At 40.8% G+C, this 19364-nt stretch overlaps 2 protein-coding genes across 2 annotated transcripts; one reads left to right on the top strand and one right to left on the bottom strand.

The window, feature by feature from the left end:
* The first annotated feature begins 1460 nt into the window (after positions 1-1460).
* Positions 1461-12867, top strand: slc22a31 (solute carrier family 22 member 31). The gene is made up of 9 exons (XM_026378406.1): positions 1461-1932; positions 5407-5510; positions 6015-6169; positions 8415-8583; positions 9069-9214; positions 9496-9604; positions 9743-9957; positions 10342-10453; positions 10777-12867. The coding sequence occupies exons 1-9, from the start codon at positions 1543-1545 to the stop codon at positions 11228-11230; spliced, it is 1854 nt and encodes a 617-aa protein (XP_026234191.1). The 5' UTR covers positions 1461-1542; the 3' UTR covers positions 11231-12867.
* Positions 12434-18500, bottom strand: dpep1 (dipeptidase 1). Its single transcript, XM_026378407.1, has 10 exons — positions 18226-18500; positions 17921-18047; positions 17486-17618; positions 17208-17358; positions 15986-16055; positions 15581-15757; positions 13971-14055; positions 13781-13856; positions 13482-13617; positions 12434-13134 (listed from the first exon to the last, which is right to left on the bottom strand). The coding sequence occupies exons 1-10, from the start codon at positions 18351-18353 to the stop codon at positions 12955-12957; spliced, it is 1263 nt and encodes a 420-aa protein (XP_026234192.1). The 5' UTR covers positions 18354-18500; the 3' UTR covers positions 12434-12954.
* Positions 18501-19364: the final 864 nt, after the last annotated feature.

Genomic DNA, 19364 nt, shown 5'->3' with positions numbered 1-19364 from the left:
CTTTCACCTCTAGCTGTTGTTGATTTCCTGCAAAAAAAACAAAAGTTAAAAAAAGGAAGAAAAAAAAAGAGAAACTGAAAATGAGGATGGACGGGGGAAAAAAAGACTAAAACTGAAAAGTAAAAATTCTAAATTGTTATTTTCTACAGTTGCATGTACAGAGAGCGCGAGAACTGCTGTTGTTCCTCAGAGATTATGTTCGTTAATAAAATTTTGAAATATTACTCGGCTTCTTGGTTTTGTGTTTCCTGCATCATGATCAGTAAAGTTCATGCAGCAAACATTATATTGACACATATACAGCTCATTATCTGATTTTTACTACAGGTAAAAGCAGTTCAAAATGCTGGACAGTCAATCGAGAGTACTTGATCCTAAGAGACACATTTCTATTTATAGCAGGATGAGTTAACTATATTTAGTGTTAGAAATATAAGAGTGGTCATGAAAAGAGTCACGAATGTTTCAAATGCCTTCTCTGAAATGGCTGTCACAAGTGGTAAATCTATATTCTGCAGGGAGTTCCTGAAAGTGAAATGAAAGTGAAATGAATGTGAAAATGAAATAGATCATAATAACTGTTACTGTCATCAGAGGTGGTAAATAACTAAGTACAATTAGTCAAATTCTGTATTTTAGGGTACTTGAGTTTTGAGTTTGTGTATTTTACACATCTCTGCATGTCGTAATAGGATAATAGATAATTTTTTTAACAATAACAACCTTGTTAATATCTGTTATGTGTTCACACACCTAACAGAGTGTCACCTTACAGATGGCTTCATTTTACCAACCTTACTTATGGCTTCAACTTTTAACAAACAGGAAACTGTGCTGCCACAAGGTGTAGAAAACACCTTGTGGCAGTTTGTGTTATGAGTCATCAACTAGATACCGGATGCTACATATTCTCCTAAAAGACGTTTTCTTGTAGCCTATGCTTATTGTCTGTGGATAATTTAAAATTTTAATTAAAAAGAAAAAACAATCTGGTGTCCTGCAGAGGACGCTGTTATCATGTGTAGTTTATCTATAGTTGTATTATAAGTTGTAAGGTTATAAGGTGTAATTTATCTGTAGATTATCATGTAGTAAGTCCATCTAATAAATCATTGGGATTTTAGATTTGAATTAAAGCAGGAGAATTTAAATAGACTGATATCTAAAATCACATGATTAAAAATGTCATTTGTGATTATTATCAACCTACCACTGAAGTAAAAGTGAAAACAGACTTCATATCAAGTCCAGCTATGATCCCCTCATCTTATCTGCATGTGCCCATATGGACACGATGATTGGTGACATGACTGTGGTAACTTTATCTTACCCACCACTGGCGGCTCAAGCAGCTGATGATATGTCATAGGTCGATGCCCAAACCCCGTGCTGTGTGATGCTCGAGCCCCCGCCCTCCTCCTCCTCCTCCTCCTCCTCTCTTTGCGCGTTTACCTGCCGCTGCTGCGTCGCGCGTCAGTCGAGTGCGCGCACTCACTGCGCCATAGCCGGGAGAACATATGCTTCACAAACGCTCGTCTTCAAATGGATTATGAGACCAAGATTTTCCCTCACACCGGCGGCTATGGACACTATAACCGAGTCGTGGTCGTGTTCAGCTGGTTCCCCAACTTTGCGGTCATGCTGAATCTACTGAGCGACGTTTTTTATACTCTGATCCCGGACTCGTATCACTGCAAACCCGATCCACAGCTCCTGCCCTCCGCTTTCCTCCTCAGCAACTTGTCCAAACAGGACTACCTCAGCCTAGTCATCCCCTGGGTGAACGGCACCGGTCTGAGCCACTGTGAACTCTTCAAGTACCCACCGAACAGCTCGGACTTCACCGAACATGTGCCCAGGGAGAAGGTGGCGTGCACCCAGGGGTGGGAGTACTCCCATGTTGCGGGGCTCCACAGCAACTTTGTCACTGAGGTAAGAGGCTGTGAAGCCTGCTGGTCACTGGTCATCACTCAGGTTCAGTCAGAGCCAGAGATGGAACTAATCTGAAGTTAGTTTATCTAAATGTTTAGGCTGAAATAAACCTGGATTGTGTTTAAATTAACTTTTTGGATTCAAACCAACATCACATGGTTGGTTTTGTCCACTTTTTGAAGGTTACCACATTACTGGAGCTGGGTAGTAGCCTACTAACTGTCAATATTAATGGGTACATAACTTTCTGGCCTTGCTCCAAGATGGTGGCGATGAACTGGATTTGTTCCAGTCTCCGTTTATCTCAGCTGGAAGCATGTGTGTCATGAAGTCGGCTGTTAACAGCATTCAGTCAATATTTGCTCAGTTTCAACTGTTAAAACTTTGTTGCTGCCCAGCTCCTGTTTCATCTGATGTCTGCCACTTGATTTCTAAGGTCACAGATAAAGCAGTGGACAAATGATCACATAGTCTACATTACTAATAGATTTATCTACATTCAGCTTATAAAGTGAAGCCCTCACTCTGGAGGACAGTGTGTGAACACGAGAAAAACAAGTACGGTGGGGTTTGCGTTTGCTGTATACTACTTTAATTCAGTTCATGAGAGATTTAAAAGATGAGTATTGATCTTCTTTGATTGTCTCCTGCATACTATAAAGTGTTCCACTGGACTTGTGCTACTTAAAGATCCATCCCAGTCTGTAAACATTGATAACGACTTCAAACGAGTCTGTGAGTGACCTCGGACAAACATGTGCATTACATTTGTGCCGCGTTTTGGTACAAAACCAGCATCTGATGAAGTCTCTCAGCTAGTGTATAGTGAGCTGCCGTGGACAGTGGGGGCTGGCAAGTAGACCAAAGTCATTATGGGTAATTGCGCCTTGTCTTTGGATTATTGTCTGTGTACGGTGGTCTCTAGGAAAACAGGAACTGGAAAAGAGGAGACCTTTTCCGCCTCTTCCACTGAGACTAAATGCGGAGCCTCCATGTTCCTTCCTGAGACCATGTACACCTTCTCCAGCAGCAGCTTCCTCCGCTTGTGACGTCATTCACTGGAACAAAGGAATAAAGGAAATTCCATGAGTGGAAAACATTTGCGCTTATTACATTTTCAGACCTGGGATGAGCAAAAGAACTGAATCACAATAATAGTTTGTTTGTTTTTGTGCGACAGAGCTGTTGGTTATTGTTGACGTCCTTGTACTCTCCTAGTCACGGCAGATTTACCAGCTGTGGAAATTTCCTTTCCAATGTTGCTGTTTACTGTGTTGTAATGGATTTTTGATCACTTGATTAACTGGAGCTTAGGATCATACAACTACTGAAGAAGAGTTTCACTTAGAGTTATAAGTACCCTAAGGCCAGACCGACATCAAAGAACTACAGGTGACTAAGGCTGACTGTTGCCTCATCTGTCTCCATCTGGGCCAAAAAAAGAGTCAATTAAACACAATGCAAAGACCAGCACAGACAAAATAACTTTCCATACCAGCAGGTGGTGGAAATCTGTATCAGTCACTCAAAGAGAGAAGGCGATAAACAAACTGTAAACATAACGGTGTTTACAAACTATTTTCACGCCACTCTGACTCACTGCTAGTTGAGAATATTTTGTATCAGATAAGACTTGCACTAGTTTACTAAGCTGAACAGTCAACTAGTGTGGTCTCTCTCACTGAGGGGGGGGTCCACCTAAAACTAGGCCGACAGGCCACAAATGTTTAGGTAAAGAGGTTTTGTAGCTTTCTCCTTAAAAAGCCAAAACACATTTTTGTCTTAGAAGAAATACACTACTGCTTCTGAACCTCTTTAACCCCTTCAGACTTTTTCCCTCCCCCATGCAGCATGATTTAGCACCAGCTGAACATACTTTGTTATCTGACTCCGAGGAAAACCTGAAGTGTGATGGGTCCTAACACAGAGCTGTGATTCTGGTCGGTAAATAGCTTCCTGTTGTAATCAGTTGATTTCAGCACTGTTTAGTTTTGGGTACATGACCTATGAACTATTTGATCCAACAGCAGCTTCAAACTAGAGCTTGACCATCGTGTTAAACAAGACCTCAGACAGCCTAAGACTCCTGTGTGAGAGGGTTCAATAAAGGATCACCTTTATCGAATATTATGATTCATTTTAAATCCTCTGATCCCACATCTTCACACAGAGATTGAAGAAGATGAGACAGAGGGAGCGGTAAGAGAGGGTAAAGAGACTTTGTTACAGCAACTTGTACAAACCAGACGTACGTAGAGCTGCAGGCTGGCTCTACTTTGAGCTCCACTTTGTTCTAATGTAATAAGACTGTCAGCAGACATCTTAATTCAATTAGAAACAACATGATCTACATTCCTCCTCCCTCACAGTGATCTCTCTGTTTGGTGACTTGACTGGTAGCCTGCTATTCTCTGCATGTTATGTAGTCAAATTAGGATTAATGCAGCACCTTGGTGAGAATGAGTCTTTCATTCAACAAGTCATATTTCATGCAGAAATTGAATTATCCTCGTATTTATGATTTTTCCACAGACAGTTATTTAGTGTGTGTTATAAATATATCGCAAATCACATGCACACTGCTGCAGATCATTTGCTGAAGCATACTACAACATTTTTAGATTGATTTCACACATTCCCGTTAGCCACGGGTTTCAGCTGATGTTGCTTAACAAGAAAACACTTGAAATATGAATGAAACAGGACACTGCTATCAGATGAACTGTTGGAAAGCAGTTCAGGCATATCCGTCTGCCCATTTAGGAAGCACAAGTGATTGTGAATCAGTTGGAAGTGACAACAGGTGCAGCGAAGGGAATGGTTTTTCATCCGGTAGCATCATACAAATTTCCCCTCTTACCTCTTTCCTGACATATTTTTCTGGAGTTTTGTGTTTTCCTTGCTTTGCTTGGAGCACGAGGCAGGACCTGCAGCCCAATGAGGTTGCACAGCTAATCCAGTTACTCCAATATGGAACATACATTCCCACATACAGAACATCGGGACCTGCATCTTGTTCTTGATATAAGGGAGAACTGGAGGAGATCTGCAACCACCTCCAGCAGGTTACTGGTGTGCACGTTTCTGTATCCCTGAGGGTGTCATGAGGACCTGATGTCCTCTAAAATGACCTGTGCTGATAGCCCAGCACTGTCCATTCACCAAAGAACACCAGAACTGACAGGTCCACCTTTGGCACCCTGTTCTCTTCCAGTGACAGCAGGTTCAAATGTGACCTACACGAAAGAGTCCAGAAACTTTTCTGACCTAAATCCAAATAAACACCTATGGGACGTCACCAAGTGCCACCACAGACTGTCCACATCCGAGTCTGGGAGGAGACTTGGCTGTCTTGGCTCTTTGCATGTTCTTTCAGATGTGAATGTGTGTGACCCTTCTAAACCTTTTTGAAAAATCAAACCGTTTCTTTTGGTTTGAGAATATGTCAGTGGACATCTGTGTCTCTCTTCGCAGTGGAACCTGGTTTGCAGTGATTACTGGAAAATCCCTTTGCAACACATCTGCTTCATGATGGGATGGATTCTGGGATACATCTTCCTTGGTACATTGTGCGACTGGTAAGTAACAATCATGACCACTATTTGTGGTGTTCAGAACATTAGTATCAAACTGAAGTGTCCATGTCGCCAGTGTTCACTCTTGTTGGCTTGACCTTTGCTCTTCACAGAGTTGTGGATCTTTCTCAGAGTAACATCTGCAGATGTAACTCTAAATCAACCAGCTAATGTTATCTGCTGCCTTTCTTTTCTCTTTGATGCTGAGTAATGAAGCAAACACAACTCCACCTGGTTAACCAGATCGTATGGAAAGCAGCAGGAGATATGTACTGTGTGTATTTAAAGCCATAGTTAGCTGAATCAGAATGACTTTGACATTGTTAAATTTAAAAGACCTGAGACGTGATTGGCTGAAAGGTTATAGAAAATCAATAAAATGAAATTACACGGGGAAAGTAATATGAAATTTGACATTATAAACCAATAAGTTTGATGACATGCTGAACTGCTGTATTGGATATTTAATTCAATTAGAGGTGCCATATATTATTATATTGTTTTTAGGTTGGGTCGGCGGCGAGGTTTCCTCCTCTCCATCAGCCTGTCCAGTGTGCTGGGGGTGGCGGTGTGTTTGTCCAACAGTGCTGTGGTGTTTCTGCTGCTGCGTCTCTCTCAGGGCGCCATGCTCGCTGGAGTGTTCATGTCTTCGTACATTGCCAGTAAGTATTCTGAAAACACATCGAACAGTTTTCCTCTGTGTTGTGTTGAAGCTTCCTGCAGTAGTAATGAAGGATTTCTCTGGCTGATTGGGAAAAGAACAACCTGTGCTTCTTCACACTCACTCGCAGCTCACTTCTCTGTTTATTTTAAAGGCCACTTTTGCATTCTTGCTCTCTACTTAGTCAACAGTTGTTGGCACTGTGTTTATGAAGATGACTTTTCTTTTTTTTTTTCTTTTTATGAAATCTCGTAGAATTTGCTGTAGATAAAGTTTGGAGCAGCCAAACAGACACACACATGCTAAATGATAAGCAGAATGAGGCGAACAGGAGATTAGAGATGTGTAAACACTGTTTTTCCAGCTGTCCACAGTCCAAGAAACACTGCTGGTAATGTCAGTTTCATTAACCTTACATGTCAGCACTGTGTAAAGTAATGTTGCTGCAGCCAGTGTGTTTGACCCAGTGATGGTGATGATACACATATTGTCCTGTGCAGCATTTCTTGTCCAGTACCCAAAGTCTGTTTTAGTGCTTTATTGGACTAAAACAAAACAAAATGGTGAGATGAATACTGAATAAAAATGTCTAGTAACACATCTAGCTAACTGCTGATCTCATCAGTTCAAGATTAGGAAATTCCCCTTGTGTTGTTACAGAAGCAAATTACAAATCCTGCCTGTCTTTGTTCCAGCATCTCTAGTTGTTTGCATTTCCTGCATAAACATGTCAAGAACAAAACAAGATCATTTAAAGATGATTGAAAATATTTTTTGTGCATATACCACTTGTGGCAACTAAATAAGACCCATAGTTTCCAGGTTATAGAAGACTTTAAGACTGTAACAGGTTCTGTGATATCACACAGTACAGAGGATTCATGTTTTCTTCTGTTTTCTTTCTTGTTAGATTAATGATGTTTAGCTTCAACAAACACATTTAACAGTCTGTGTGGATGGAAGTTGGTTGGGAGGGTTCAGCATCAGTTTAAAGACTATTCAACACCTTTTTTAAAATCAACATAATGTGGAAGAGATTATCTGTAATCACATCTCTTCTTCACGTGAGGTCTTCTAAGTATTTGTAATACGTAACTTAGCTCCTGGCCTTTAAATGAGTGCCCACGTCTCATATTTGTCCAGTGACTAACAACATTACAATTTCTGGGTTTAATTTCTTGAGGATTCATCAGTGAGATCATATATAGAGTGGATTTGGGGACTATCGCATATGTGGTGGCGACTGTAAAAACCATCATCGGGGAAGCTAACACCCATTTTTACTACATAATAACTTGATCGGAAAATGTCTGTTGGTGATAAATGTCTTGACATAATTAACAACAGTACCTTTCCACCATCCTCTGGCATCTTCCATCCTGTTTGTAGTAGGATTAAGCATTTCTGTGTGGGAGGAGATGGTACTAGGCAGTGGAGTGGTGAAGTGCTCCCACTTTAAATCCACACACACACTTGTTATTTGTGAAATGCTGTATGAACGTACTCCCACATTCCTGCGAAGTTAGGGTTAAATTGAGTCCAGACATTTTCGTCTTTTCACTTTGTTAGTTGATGTTGTGGGTGGGGGCGAGGTGAAGGCCTGAGAGAGATGTTTCTCAGTGATGTCCTGCCAGTGCTGCTCCTCGGAGAGAGAGAGAAAACAATAGTTGGACAGAACTGAAGGCGAGGAAGTGAGCTCCTCTTTTTCCTTCTCCACCCTCTGCAACAAGGAGAGAAAGAGAAAGAGAATCAGAGCTGTGGGGGAAGGAGGTTAAAGTTCAGAAGAGACTTCCACAGCCTGACACGCTCTCAAACAAGTTGACGTCACTATCGGAGGTTGACGGTGTTTTATCTCCTAGAGGCTTCATCTAACCTGTTGAACCTTGATTTATGTTTGTTTTTTTATATGGTATTAAGATTTCTGCTTTAAACAAGGAAACAGACTTAGAGTACAAGTTACAGGATTTAGATTGTAGATCGTTTTTCAGCTGAATGTTTCTCTTCTTGTACTGGTGGTTATTATTATTATTACATTATTATTTTTACAGCTGCTGCAGTATATTCCTCAAATGTCAGTGAATTTGGCTTCACAGATGGCGTTACAGCACCAAAAAACAATAGTTTTTCCACAAAACAATTCTCTAGTTAAAACAACCAGGAAGCTTTGTGTGTAGAGCCTCAGGTCCTGACAGTAAACTGAGTGCTTTTGGAAAAATGTTTTAGTTTTGCTTCCTCTGTTCTCTCAGGGTTGGAGTTGTGTGACCCTCCCCATCGTCTCATGGCCGCCATGGTCAGCGGCTTCTTCGGCTTGTTCGCAGAGCTGCTGTTGCCGGGCTTTGCTGCTCTGTGCCGCTATTGGCCCATTCTCCAGGCCGTGACCACTTTGCCTCTGCTCCTGCTGCTTTCCTACTGGTGGTGAGTCCTGTGGTTAATATTTGGGGTGAATAAGTGTTCGATGAAGCATTAAGCAACGTTTATTATTCTAGAGTGTTGTAGTCCTGCGTTGTGATGTTGTTAGGGGATGTTTTGTGCGTCTCCAGTTCGGAGTTGCTCGTGTTCACACAAGCTCACAGTCACACCTGAATCCTCGTGTAACCACACGTTTAGATAAATAAAATCTTGGAAAATTCCTCATTACTTAGGACTTTTTTTTTTTTTTTGCAAATTCATTCCAGTATTAAGGTGTAGCTTGAGCTCTGGAGTCGTGTGTATTCTGAGTGATCTCTGTTAATGATGTTAGATATCTGGACAAGTTCAATAAGACACGGGGATCTGATGTCTTCTACATGTAAAATAAAACAATAATGCATAATGTTGGAGTGACACCTTTATTGATTCTTGTCAGGGAATGTTTGATCTTTTTTATTTCTCTGAGATATGATAAGAGTTGTTTTCCTCAGCTGCGCCTCAGTGTTTCCTGAGTCCCCTCGCTGGCTGCTCGCCACAGATCAGATTCCTCAGGTGAAGAGGAGCCTCCAGGAATTCTCCATTAGGAACGGTGTTTGTCTGCAAGATGAAATGTATCCTGGGGAAACCCTGCTGTCAGGTACACAGACAGAAACTCTCTACAGCATTGACTTTCAGATGTATTCTTTCATAAAAACACACATTTAATTAATATTGGAGAAACAATTTTATCTGGATAAAATATTATCTGGAACATGTTTTGATCCCAAACTGACCAAACCGTTTTCCGTAGTGAGCTTAAAAGCAAAATGCCCTCGGACATATGAAAGCAATGCTTACTGCTGCTATTGAAGGATTCCATATATTCAGTAATTGTAAATTACAGAGGTGCTAATGAGGATCCTCCTTTTCTGTGTATAGAGATAGATTCAACATATGGTGATGACTGTCAGCCGAGGTACTATACATTCCTGGAGCTGCGTCGGACCCGTGTTATCTGGAAGAACTGCCTCATACTGAGCTTCACCCTGTGAGTTTTTATTCTGTGTGAATCAAAATTAAAAAAAATAAAGATGTAGAAGTCAGTGAGCTGATTATAAATAATATTTAAGGCTTCAGCAACTATGGCTTGTTTGAGTGTAATCTCTCTCTTCTCATGTCCCTCCAGGTTCATTGGAACAGGCATCCAGTACTGTTTCACCAGAAACCTGCACAGTTTTTCCACCAACCTCTACTTCAGCTACTTTGTCCGGGTGATAACTGGGGCGCTGGGCTGCATTTTCATCTGTTTGTCTGTCAACCACTTTGGTCGCCGTGGGATGCTTCTGCTCTCAGCAATCATCACGGGACTGTCGTCGCTGCTGCTGCTGGCCCTCACTCAGTGTACGTTACATCCACATCTTTTGTTTAGAAAATTATTTTACTTCAGTTACATAAGTGAATCAGGGTCATTATCCTTTCTTCTTTTTTGTTTAGTTACTGCTGATTCATTTAAAGTTAATGGGATATTACTACTACTATTACTAGAATAACCAAGCATGATTGAAAAGGAACTCAAAAGAAGGACAGGTCATTTGTAGGCTCAGATATAGGAGAGGATCTTTTTTGAGGTCTGGGCTCAATATTGACTCGCCTCATGTTTGTAATCCATTTGAGCTCCCTGATATATCACATGACATTAGCAGGTCAGCGGTATAAATACCATATGTTGATACTGCAGTTGGACGTTCTGCTTTTGTTTTATTGTTTGTCCTTTGTGTGTGTCAGACCTGCAGGGAGGCCTGGTGTTGGTGCTCTCTGTCGTGGGTCTGCTCTTCTCTCAAGCTCTCGCCATGCTCAGTGTGTTCTTCGCTTCTGAAGTGATGCCAACTGTAGTTCGGTAAGTGTCCGCCGTCTTGACCAGAACTGATGAAGGCAGAAGGTAAAATGGCTTCAAGAGCGTGTGATGAATCAGAGTCTAAACATCAAGTGCCCAAAATGTGTGTTCAGTGCTGTCTTTTAATCCATGAAAAGCTAAAATAGGCTCCTACAAATGTAGGATTTGCTAAAAGTGATTTTAAAAAAGAGTAAAGCATATATTTGTGATTTATTTAGAGAGATGTAGCAAAAGACCAATCATTTCTATGAGTAGTTTAAAGATCATATGAAGTGTCAGAGATTCACCTTATTTTCTTCTGACAACTTTTCTTTCCTCTCTCTCAGAGGTGGTTGCCTTGGCCTGGTGCTGGCAGCAGGTTGCATCGGCATGGCTGCTTCCTCCCTGATGGAGCTCCAGAATAACGGTGGCTACTTCCTCCACCATGTCGTCTTTGCCTCTTTTGCCGTCCTCTCCATTCTCTGCATAATGCTGCTACCTGAAAGCAAACGCAAACAACTTCCAGACTCCCTGAAGGACGGGGAGAGCCAGCGACGACCACCTCTCTTCTTGTCCCGGCCTGCCAGGGACAACCTTCCTTTGTTGTGCACCCGGCCCCCGTCGTCGGAGTACAACCCCGACAACTATTCCCGCTTGGTCTCTGCCACACGGAAGATGTTGACTAAAGATAATTTGCCTTATAAGATCAGTGAGCCAGCAGATTCCCCTCTGCTGTCAGACAGCGAAGCACAGGGACAAGAGAGTGAGACACAGAGAGCGACTGTATCTCAAGTTAGTTAACATCCGCCGCTCCTGTATAGACTTGGCTTCTTTTTCTACACATACCTCTGACTGTCTACCGTCATCCTTTGATTTGTTGTCTGAGTCACTGGTAGACTCTTTTTTGTTTTTTTTGTCCAAACCCTCTGAAGGGACAAGGAAAATCCCTTCCAAACTGTGACGTTGCATGTGGATGTGCGTTGTTTTTATATGGTCGAATCCCTCTCTTTAACTTTGGTCAGTCCAGCTGAGGTAAATTCAAACCAACGTATTATACTAGATTCACCCAAGCAGCTCAGTCAACCGCGCAGCTGCTGTTGATCATGTGAGCTGCAGCCGTTTGTCCATTTATTCGTAACTCGTGCACTTTACATGAAGCCTCTGTATCTGATTCGCCGGCAGCGTCTCGGTGCTGACAGGAGCCCGCGAAGCTCGGATCCGCATGTCGTGGTGTTATTGTGTTGTTCTACTTATGAAATGCACACAAGGGCGCCAGATGATGCACTTGTCACAGAATATGATGACAGTCTAATATATTTAATGCTTCCCACTAACGAGCCTTGTTAAATCAAATATGCATGGAAAATTAACACCAGATAAACAGCGGGCGATAGTGAATTCTGTCTGTGGTCGAGTTTCGAAATCATGTTACCAAGTATTATTAAAAAAAAAAAAAAAAAGGTGCCATCAAATATAAGTGAAATCTACATTTTTTTTTTTTTTTTAATGTAGATTTCACTTTCACTTCAAACTGATTCGCTGAATTTGCACAAAGTGCTAAGCACGGTAGCGGCCAGACAAAAAGTGAATCTCCTCTCGGCCTTACAGTCCTTGGTAATCAATGAAGTGATGCATTAAAACACTGATTTCAGTGCTTCAAAACGTATTGGACCAAATTTAACTGAGTTCACAATGGCTGCTTTAAACCTCTGATAAACCACGAGTTAGTTTGTTGTTCTATATTTAATTCTAAACCCTGAGGACATTTTGTTTGTAACGCCTTTACAGCTCATTTTAATGTAATTGATACACGGTTATGAAAAGGATGTGGGAAGCTTAAAGGCAGACTTTTGTGTGGGTTTGATGTAAAACATACTTGATTAACCCTCAGGAGAGGCTTTTGTGTTGTAGATTGTGCATTAGCAAGTAAGAATTTATCATTTTACCCTTCAGAGACAAACAAAGCTGCTTTTGTGTTAACTGGAGGTACAGAAAGTTGTATTACCATGACTTTTTTTTTTTTTATATATAAAAAGGTCAATAATCGTTTGGTGAAAACCATAGAAAGTAACAAATACTGACTTGTTTTACGTTGGACATCAGTTTACAAAACCAAATCAAATCTTATCCTGTTATAAAGCTCCAGTTTTGTTGCAGCTCAACAAAACTGGAGCTTTAAGAAATACAAGAGTTACTCAGGGCCATTACCCTCTCCGTACACTAGATGGAGCTCTTCTCTTAGTAATGAGGGCATGTTGCTGTTGATGCTGAGGAATAGAGGAATAATTGTGAATGTGCATTCCAATTATGCTTGCGTGACTTACGTCCTGGTTGTCAAATACTTAAATACACCCACAGCATCCTTTTTCAGTTTCACAGTGGGAAAATAACAGTGGTTATTGCTGACTGGGTTTAAATAAATGTGGTCTGACATGATACTAGTTGTGTACCTGTCTTTATTTATTCACCTTTAGTAAGTGTACTATTCAACACAGTTACCAGGAATCTTAAATACAGTTTAACCCCTATAAAACTGATAATGTGATACAAGCCTGTAAAACCAACGTGAGCAAAAGGGCCAGTGTGCTAAGTGAAGGAAGGACTCCAGCACTGGTGTAACCGTAACTCGTCCTACATGAGCTCTTCACCTCGTCATATGGAATAGGAAGATCATCGGGATTTGTGCCATTCAGACTGTCTCGAACCTAAAGCATAAAGACAGAAAAGCACTGTCAGAGCAGCTGGCTTTTAATTCAGAAGTGCATGAAAATCAAATGCCTAAGATTAACTTTATTAGAGTCGTTCAAACTAAATAAATCTAAATGTACTAATGGCTGTTTCAGTAGAAATCTGATTATACTCTATGCCTATTAAACACACATCTTTCTATCCTTATATTTCTAGCATGTAGCTCAAACTTCTTCACAGGTCTCATAACAGCTGTTTTCAGAGGCTGAGTAGTACAGTTAAACTAGTCTGAATCTGGAAACTCAGTGGGGTTCCCCTTGGTCAAATTATGTGTGTGTGTCTGTGTGAGTGTTCATTCTTTTACCTTCTCAACCTCCCTCATGACCCGGAGCAGGTTATTTCCAAGAGCAGCGTTGACTTCCTCTTCAGTCCATCCTCTCCTCAACAGTTCAGCCACAAGGCTGGGCACCTTGGACACATCCTCCAAACCCTCTGGTACTCTGAGACGATCATCATCAGTTACATATCAGGCTTTTTTTGTTCCAACATAAATAAATATATAAACACACACTAAATAGTTAATATAGAATTGCGTTCGTCAGTTATATTTAATTTACATTATATATATTTTGTCTTTAAGTTAATACTCACATTTCTACTCACCTGGTTACTCCATCATAATCTCCACCAAAACCGACGCTACCCGCCCCGGCCACTTTCTTTATATAATCAAAGTGATCTACAATGAAAGCCGTAAACATGACAATAAACTGAACTGACAGAAAAGAAGAAGTAATAATGTTAATATTTAACTACATTCACAGTAGTTGTCATGGTCATAACAGTGATTTACCAGCTACATCTGAGAGCTTGGCGGTCTTACTGCAGGTCACATAGTCATTGTAGAAGTTCACCATGACGATTCCTCCAGTTTTGTTCTGGAGAGAGACGAGATGTTTGATCACAGCAAAAACCTGAAAAACCTATAGTACTAACCTAGAAACTCAGACCTACAGTATATCATGGAACAACATGTTGTGTAGTTTCTGCTTTGCAGACTCTCTACAGCGACTGAAAGTGACCTCAGAAACATAGATGAACTCTGAAGTCATGATATAATCAAAGTGCATGAGGGTAGTGACCTCTGTTTTTTTATCGGTCACAGTGCCCATCCTGTGGTCATAACTCAGTGAGATTTATACGTTTATTTTACAGTGTTGCACAATAAAACCTGGTTTTATTGGGTTTAACTAGAGGACTGCCATCATCCATGAAACTGTTCAACTGGACACAATGTGTGGGTTTGTAAGTACATCCAACTTTTTGGTCCCATAACGACCATGTACATGCGTTAGTTAGCTACTATACACACACACACACACTACTTTTCAGAAATAAATATACTTTTCCACTGTACATATGTGACTGCTATTGTCAGCAGGTCTCACCTTCGTTTCACCTGATAAACTTACAGTATAAGTGATAAAACATAGGTGTGATTTATGTGATAAACGTATAAAATACATCGTTTTTAATTAAACCAGTGGTTCCCAACCTTTCTGAACCCTTAGGTAAAAACACTGTTGAGTTTTGACAGCGGCTCCAAGTTAACCTGTCGGACGCTTTCATTTAAATAACACTGACGCCCAAAGAGAAACTCTCTTCTAATCTTTCACAAAGAAAAAAATAAATAAATAGATTTGTGTTGCAGAACTTTTATCTTCCCTCATAAATTATTTTACAACCCTTGAGATTTACAGTGACCATAAATTCAATCACTAAAGACAATTCATTTAATTGACTTGGAAGATTGAATGATTGTTTAACTATAAAATAAAAAATACATAACTGTTAAAGTGAATCATCTACATCATCAATAGAGCCGTGTGACATATAAAACAACTCCGGTTAGAAAAAGTTATGTAAAATCAGGGTATGCATATAAGAACATTTTCATTGTCACTGAATGTCCCGTCTGATTCTTCACCAGTTAAAGGTTTGTGGGAGAGTGGCATAAAGAAAGCTGCTGATAAAGATTATATTAAATCTCAGTTTGGCAAAAAGCATGTGGGAGTCTCTGAAGTCAACTAGAAGAAGGTTCTGGTCTGAACATCCACATAGATGCTACGTCTGGCATGAACCAAACTCTACACACCATGACAAACACACTACCTGTTGTGAAGCAGGGTGGTGACAGCATCCTACTGTGAGGAGGCTTCTCTGTAGCAGGCTCTGCAAGTCTTACATGGTAATGGTAAAATTAACACAGCTAAGTATGGGGACATGCTGGAGGAAAACCTGATGCATTCAGCATAAGAACTGTAACTCTGGAGGAGATTTATTTTCCAGGAGGTCAGTGACACCAAGCATGCAGCCAGACTAACACAAAAATGGTTGCACCACTTGTCGTCTTAAACTCCACACAAACACACGCTCACATACAACAACAACAAACATACTCACAACTCTCAGCAGGACATCGTCTGGGACGTTCCTCTTGCTTGGACAGATGCTGTAGGCGGAGGAGTGGCTGAAGATGACGGGAGCTTTGGACAGGTCCAGCACCTGGTTCATCACTGCTACAGATACATGAGCCAGGTCGATCATCATCCCCAAACGGTTCATCTCCAGAATTACTTGCTGTTGTAGGAAACCACTGGGATTATTTTTTGATCAATTTAAATAGTTTTTGTTGCCAAGAATTCAATTCAAGTCCACATAAGACTTCTTAAACAAAGAAATAGTTGATGTGAGTACTTGTTTAGGATAAGCACAGTATAAATATGAAGGTATAAATGTTTTATACACCAATATGCAACGCATTACACTTGACTAGCATAATTTTCCAACCTGTGCTTGTACACTGACCTTGCCAAATGAAGACAGGCCATTGTGTTGAGGTGGCTCTGATCCAGTGTCAACAAGCCAGTTATCTACCCTGATAGGAAATAACAGCACATCATGTTTTTCATGAAAATATACATCTTCAGCTGTTTAACCATCATTGTAAAAGAGTTTTTTAATGGCCACTTTTAATCAATAGACTTACATAAGCAAACACAACAAGCTACTGGAGGACAGTACTAATGTTTGCTGATGATAGGTCTCTGTAAATGTTCCTTTCGAAAACAGATACTGTCATTATTCAATTTCAACACTGTCTCTACTTTTATTGTCTATTTCTGATCAATTAGATGTTGAAAAACCTGCTTTTTCTTCAAAAATGTGGTAATTTCTATGCAGATCCAAACTTATGATTGGTAGGATCCATCAACTGCAAATTTTAAAGACATTCAGATAAAACAAGTAAACAATATGGAGGTGAATACACAGACAGTTATAGAAGGATCTCAGCCATCTACAGTTACTGTAACTTAACTCTCTTTAAGTGTTCACTGCCGTCTGCAGCCTTCAAGAGAATCTGATATGTACCAACCCCCTGAGAGAAATCCCCGTACTCTACACAGAACAACCTAGACAGACTTCTACACAGCAAACAAGATATGTAAAAAAAAAAACCTTGTTTCTAGGACATAAGTCTTAAACATTTTTTCCATTAAAAAAAAGTTATTTAACTTCGAGAAAATATGTAGGTAGAATTTAGTTTGCATTACATTAACAACAACACTTACACAAGTGCTAAAATAGAAAGTTTGTTATTGTAGAATTGATTGTTGAGTATTCATTGTAAATCTGAATAATTAAAAAATTAGGAGATAAAGTCTCAATTTTGTTGCAATTGGGAACCAAATAGTCAATTCTGAGAAAGTCTAGCTTAAATAACGTTTAAGTTTAAGCTTGCAATAATTTGCTGTTTTTATTTTACACAGATTTCTAGATTACACATTGTGTTAGAGCAGTTACTAATATCCATTTGGTTGTGCACGTGTCACACTATGTTTAAGATTCTTCAGAGAATTGCCACTTCCAAACTGGCATAGACGAGTTTCCACAACAAGAAAAACCTCAGCTACTCACAATGGGGGTTTTTTCTGGATTTCCTGATCTTAAGCAACAGCAAACTGAATATTTTTTTAGGTTTGACAACTCAAAAGTTGTGTGTGCACATTCGAGTGCTGCTGGCTCTTACCAGGGTGTGTTGCAGGAGTGTGTGAGTGTGAGGTAGCGGACCCCCAGGTGGTACATGGTGCGCAGAGTGCCCAGGCTGCTGTCGATGGAGTGACCCCCCTCCACCCCGATCAGACTGGCTGTCTTTTTCATTCGGAAGGCCTCCGTGATGTCTGTGCAGTGCAGACATGACAGATAACGGGTGACTTGGCCAGAAAGCAGAGGCAGGTTTGATCACAGTAGATGTGGCACTGAGGCTTTAAATGTCTCTCAGAGTGCTAGAGTGGCTGAAGGCCTCACCTTGGCTACTGGTGGCAAACATGAATGTGTCTGGGTATTTTTGACACATCCTGTGAATCACATCTATCTGTTCCAGTGTTTGTCTTACAGCGTCCTTGTACTGAGTGTCACAGTGAACAAAGGCTGCCCAGAACTGAAAGAGGAATTCAAGGGTTAATTATCAGCACCGCTCGTCATTAAGTTTATATTGATGAAATGTCCTGATGTCTGGGTCACAGAGTCTCACAATGGCTGCGTAAAAAATTGTATTCTTAACCTTTATGAAGAAGCAGAAACACCACAACATATACTTAAACATTACATACTGTCTTTTTTGCATGTTATTTAGAGCGTGTTTCCAGAGATGTTATTTACAACCTATTCGCTTCATCGGTCTGTGGTGCTCTCAAAGTCATATCAGCACATTCACTAACACAGCTTCTCTCCCTCATGTACCTGCGCTCCCAGCAGTCCTCTCTTGATCTTATCGATGTTGGTGTGTGTCGTGTTCAGTTTGTGAAGATCAACCTCGTTGAGCTCATTGTTGAATTGCTTTCGAAGTTGCCAAGGCAGGTCGTTATGGCTGAAAGTAATAGTCACACACTCAGAGCCTTTTGTCACGTCTTAAACCCATTTGAACGCTGATGGGAGCTTTTGTTTTGACATAACAACTTCATGTGTTGGTCTCATATGGAAACAGCAGACATTTACAACATCCTCCTGCACACACGTGCCTTTTTAGAAAAGATATTTCTACTTACCCATCGATGAGCGGCGTCTTAGACATCAGCTCCTTAGCTTTGGTCAAGAAAGGTTCCTCGTCCAGGGTTGAGACACAAGAAATGACCCACAGCACCAAATGTACGGTTGATATAACCCTAAACAACATTTCTTAATTTCCTTTTTACACACGGTGAAATGTCCCTGAACTCTCTGTTCTTCCCAAGGTTTTGTGAACCTGATGGCTCTGCCTTCTGCAGAAACGGATGTCTTGCTGGTGTGTTAATCTTGGCTTTGTTTCCGTGCAGACTTCAGTTTTCCATCTGTTTTATTGTGCTTTGGAATGTCATCTCCGCTCATCGCTCCTCCTCTGTCTTTATACTTTTTTCTCATTACAGTGTCAGCAGTCGTAAATGCAGTTAGTAGCTTAAATATTACCTCTCAGTTTTACACTGCGTCATTCCTGTGGCCTTGAAAAACTCATAACACAACATTTTTTTGAACAAAGCAAAAGCATCACAGCAGTCTGAAGCTGTTTAACCATCCTCGCTGTGGTTAAAGAGCTCAGAAGAAGACAAACTAAAACCTAACAGTGTGTGATGCAGCTTGAATCATAGGAAGCTTTGTACAACCAAATTACAAACATGGTGTATTCTATATATAGTGGTGTGGCAGTTTCCAGCTAAACTTCTTTCAGATTCAAAGTCTTTGCAGGATGTCACACATTGAGTTTTATCCCCTCTGCTCCCAGACTCACTCCTAGTTGGCGGTTAACTCCTGGTTAACTTATTCCACAATAGGCTGGTCAGAGGTTCAGATTTTGCACTAGGTCAAATGCCAAACGACACTCTCTCAAAGAACAGTACATGAACAGTGTATGTGTATGAGTCATAATAATGTGATTGTCCCTGATGAGCAAGCCGAGGGCGACAGTGGCAAGGAAAAACTCCCTGAGAAGGCAACAGGAAGAAACCTTGAGAGGAACCAGACTCAACAGGAAACCCATCCTCATATGGGTGATTACATGCTGTGTAGGCAGCAGTCCAGTATAACAGTTAAAGTCTTTTAAGTTAATATGGAGTCCAGTTAGTTATTGCAGGCAGACTTGTTCCATTCCTTGACTATCGAGCGTTGAGTCGAGACCTCCAAGAAACAGCTTCCGACGTCCGCCGAGGCCGGG

This window comes from Anabas testudineus, chromosome 3, assembly GCF_900324465.2.
Source record: "Anabas testudineus chromosome 3, fAnaTes1.2, whole genome shotgun sequence".
NCBI classification, from domain to species: Eukaryota; Metazoa; Chordata; class Actinopteri; order Anabantiformes; family Anabantidae; genus Anabas; species Anabas testudineus.
The sequence above is the reverse complement of the archived record's forward strand: the minus strand, read 5'-3'. Positions and strand labels throughout refer to the sequence as shown.

Coding starts and splice junctions, on each gene's coding strand:
- dpep1 (XM_026378407.1), bottom strand. CDS start 18,353: ATGTTGTTTAGGGTTATATCAACCGTACATTTGGTGCTGTGGGTCATT. Junction 17,359..17,485: donor GTTTGCCACCAGTAGCCAAG/GTGAGGCCTTCA, acceptor TGCACTGCACAG/ACATCACGGAGGCCTTCCGA. Junction 13,618..13,780: donor GATTATGATGGAGTAACCAG/GTGAGTAGAAAT, acceptor TGATCGTCTCAG/AGTACCAGAGGGTTTGGAGG.
- slc22a31 (XM_026378406.1), top strand. CDS start 1,543: ATGGATTATGAGACCAAGATTTTCCCTCACACCGGCGGCTATGGACAC. Junction 8,584..9,068: donor CTGCTGCTTTCCTACTGGTG/GTGAGTCCTGTG, acceptor TGTTTTCCTCAG/CTGCGCCTCAGTGTTTCCTG. Junction 9,605..9,742: donor CTCATACTGAGCTTCACCCT/GTGAGTTTTTAT, acceptor ATGTCCCTCCAG/GTTCATTGGAACAGGCATCC.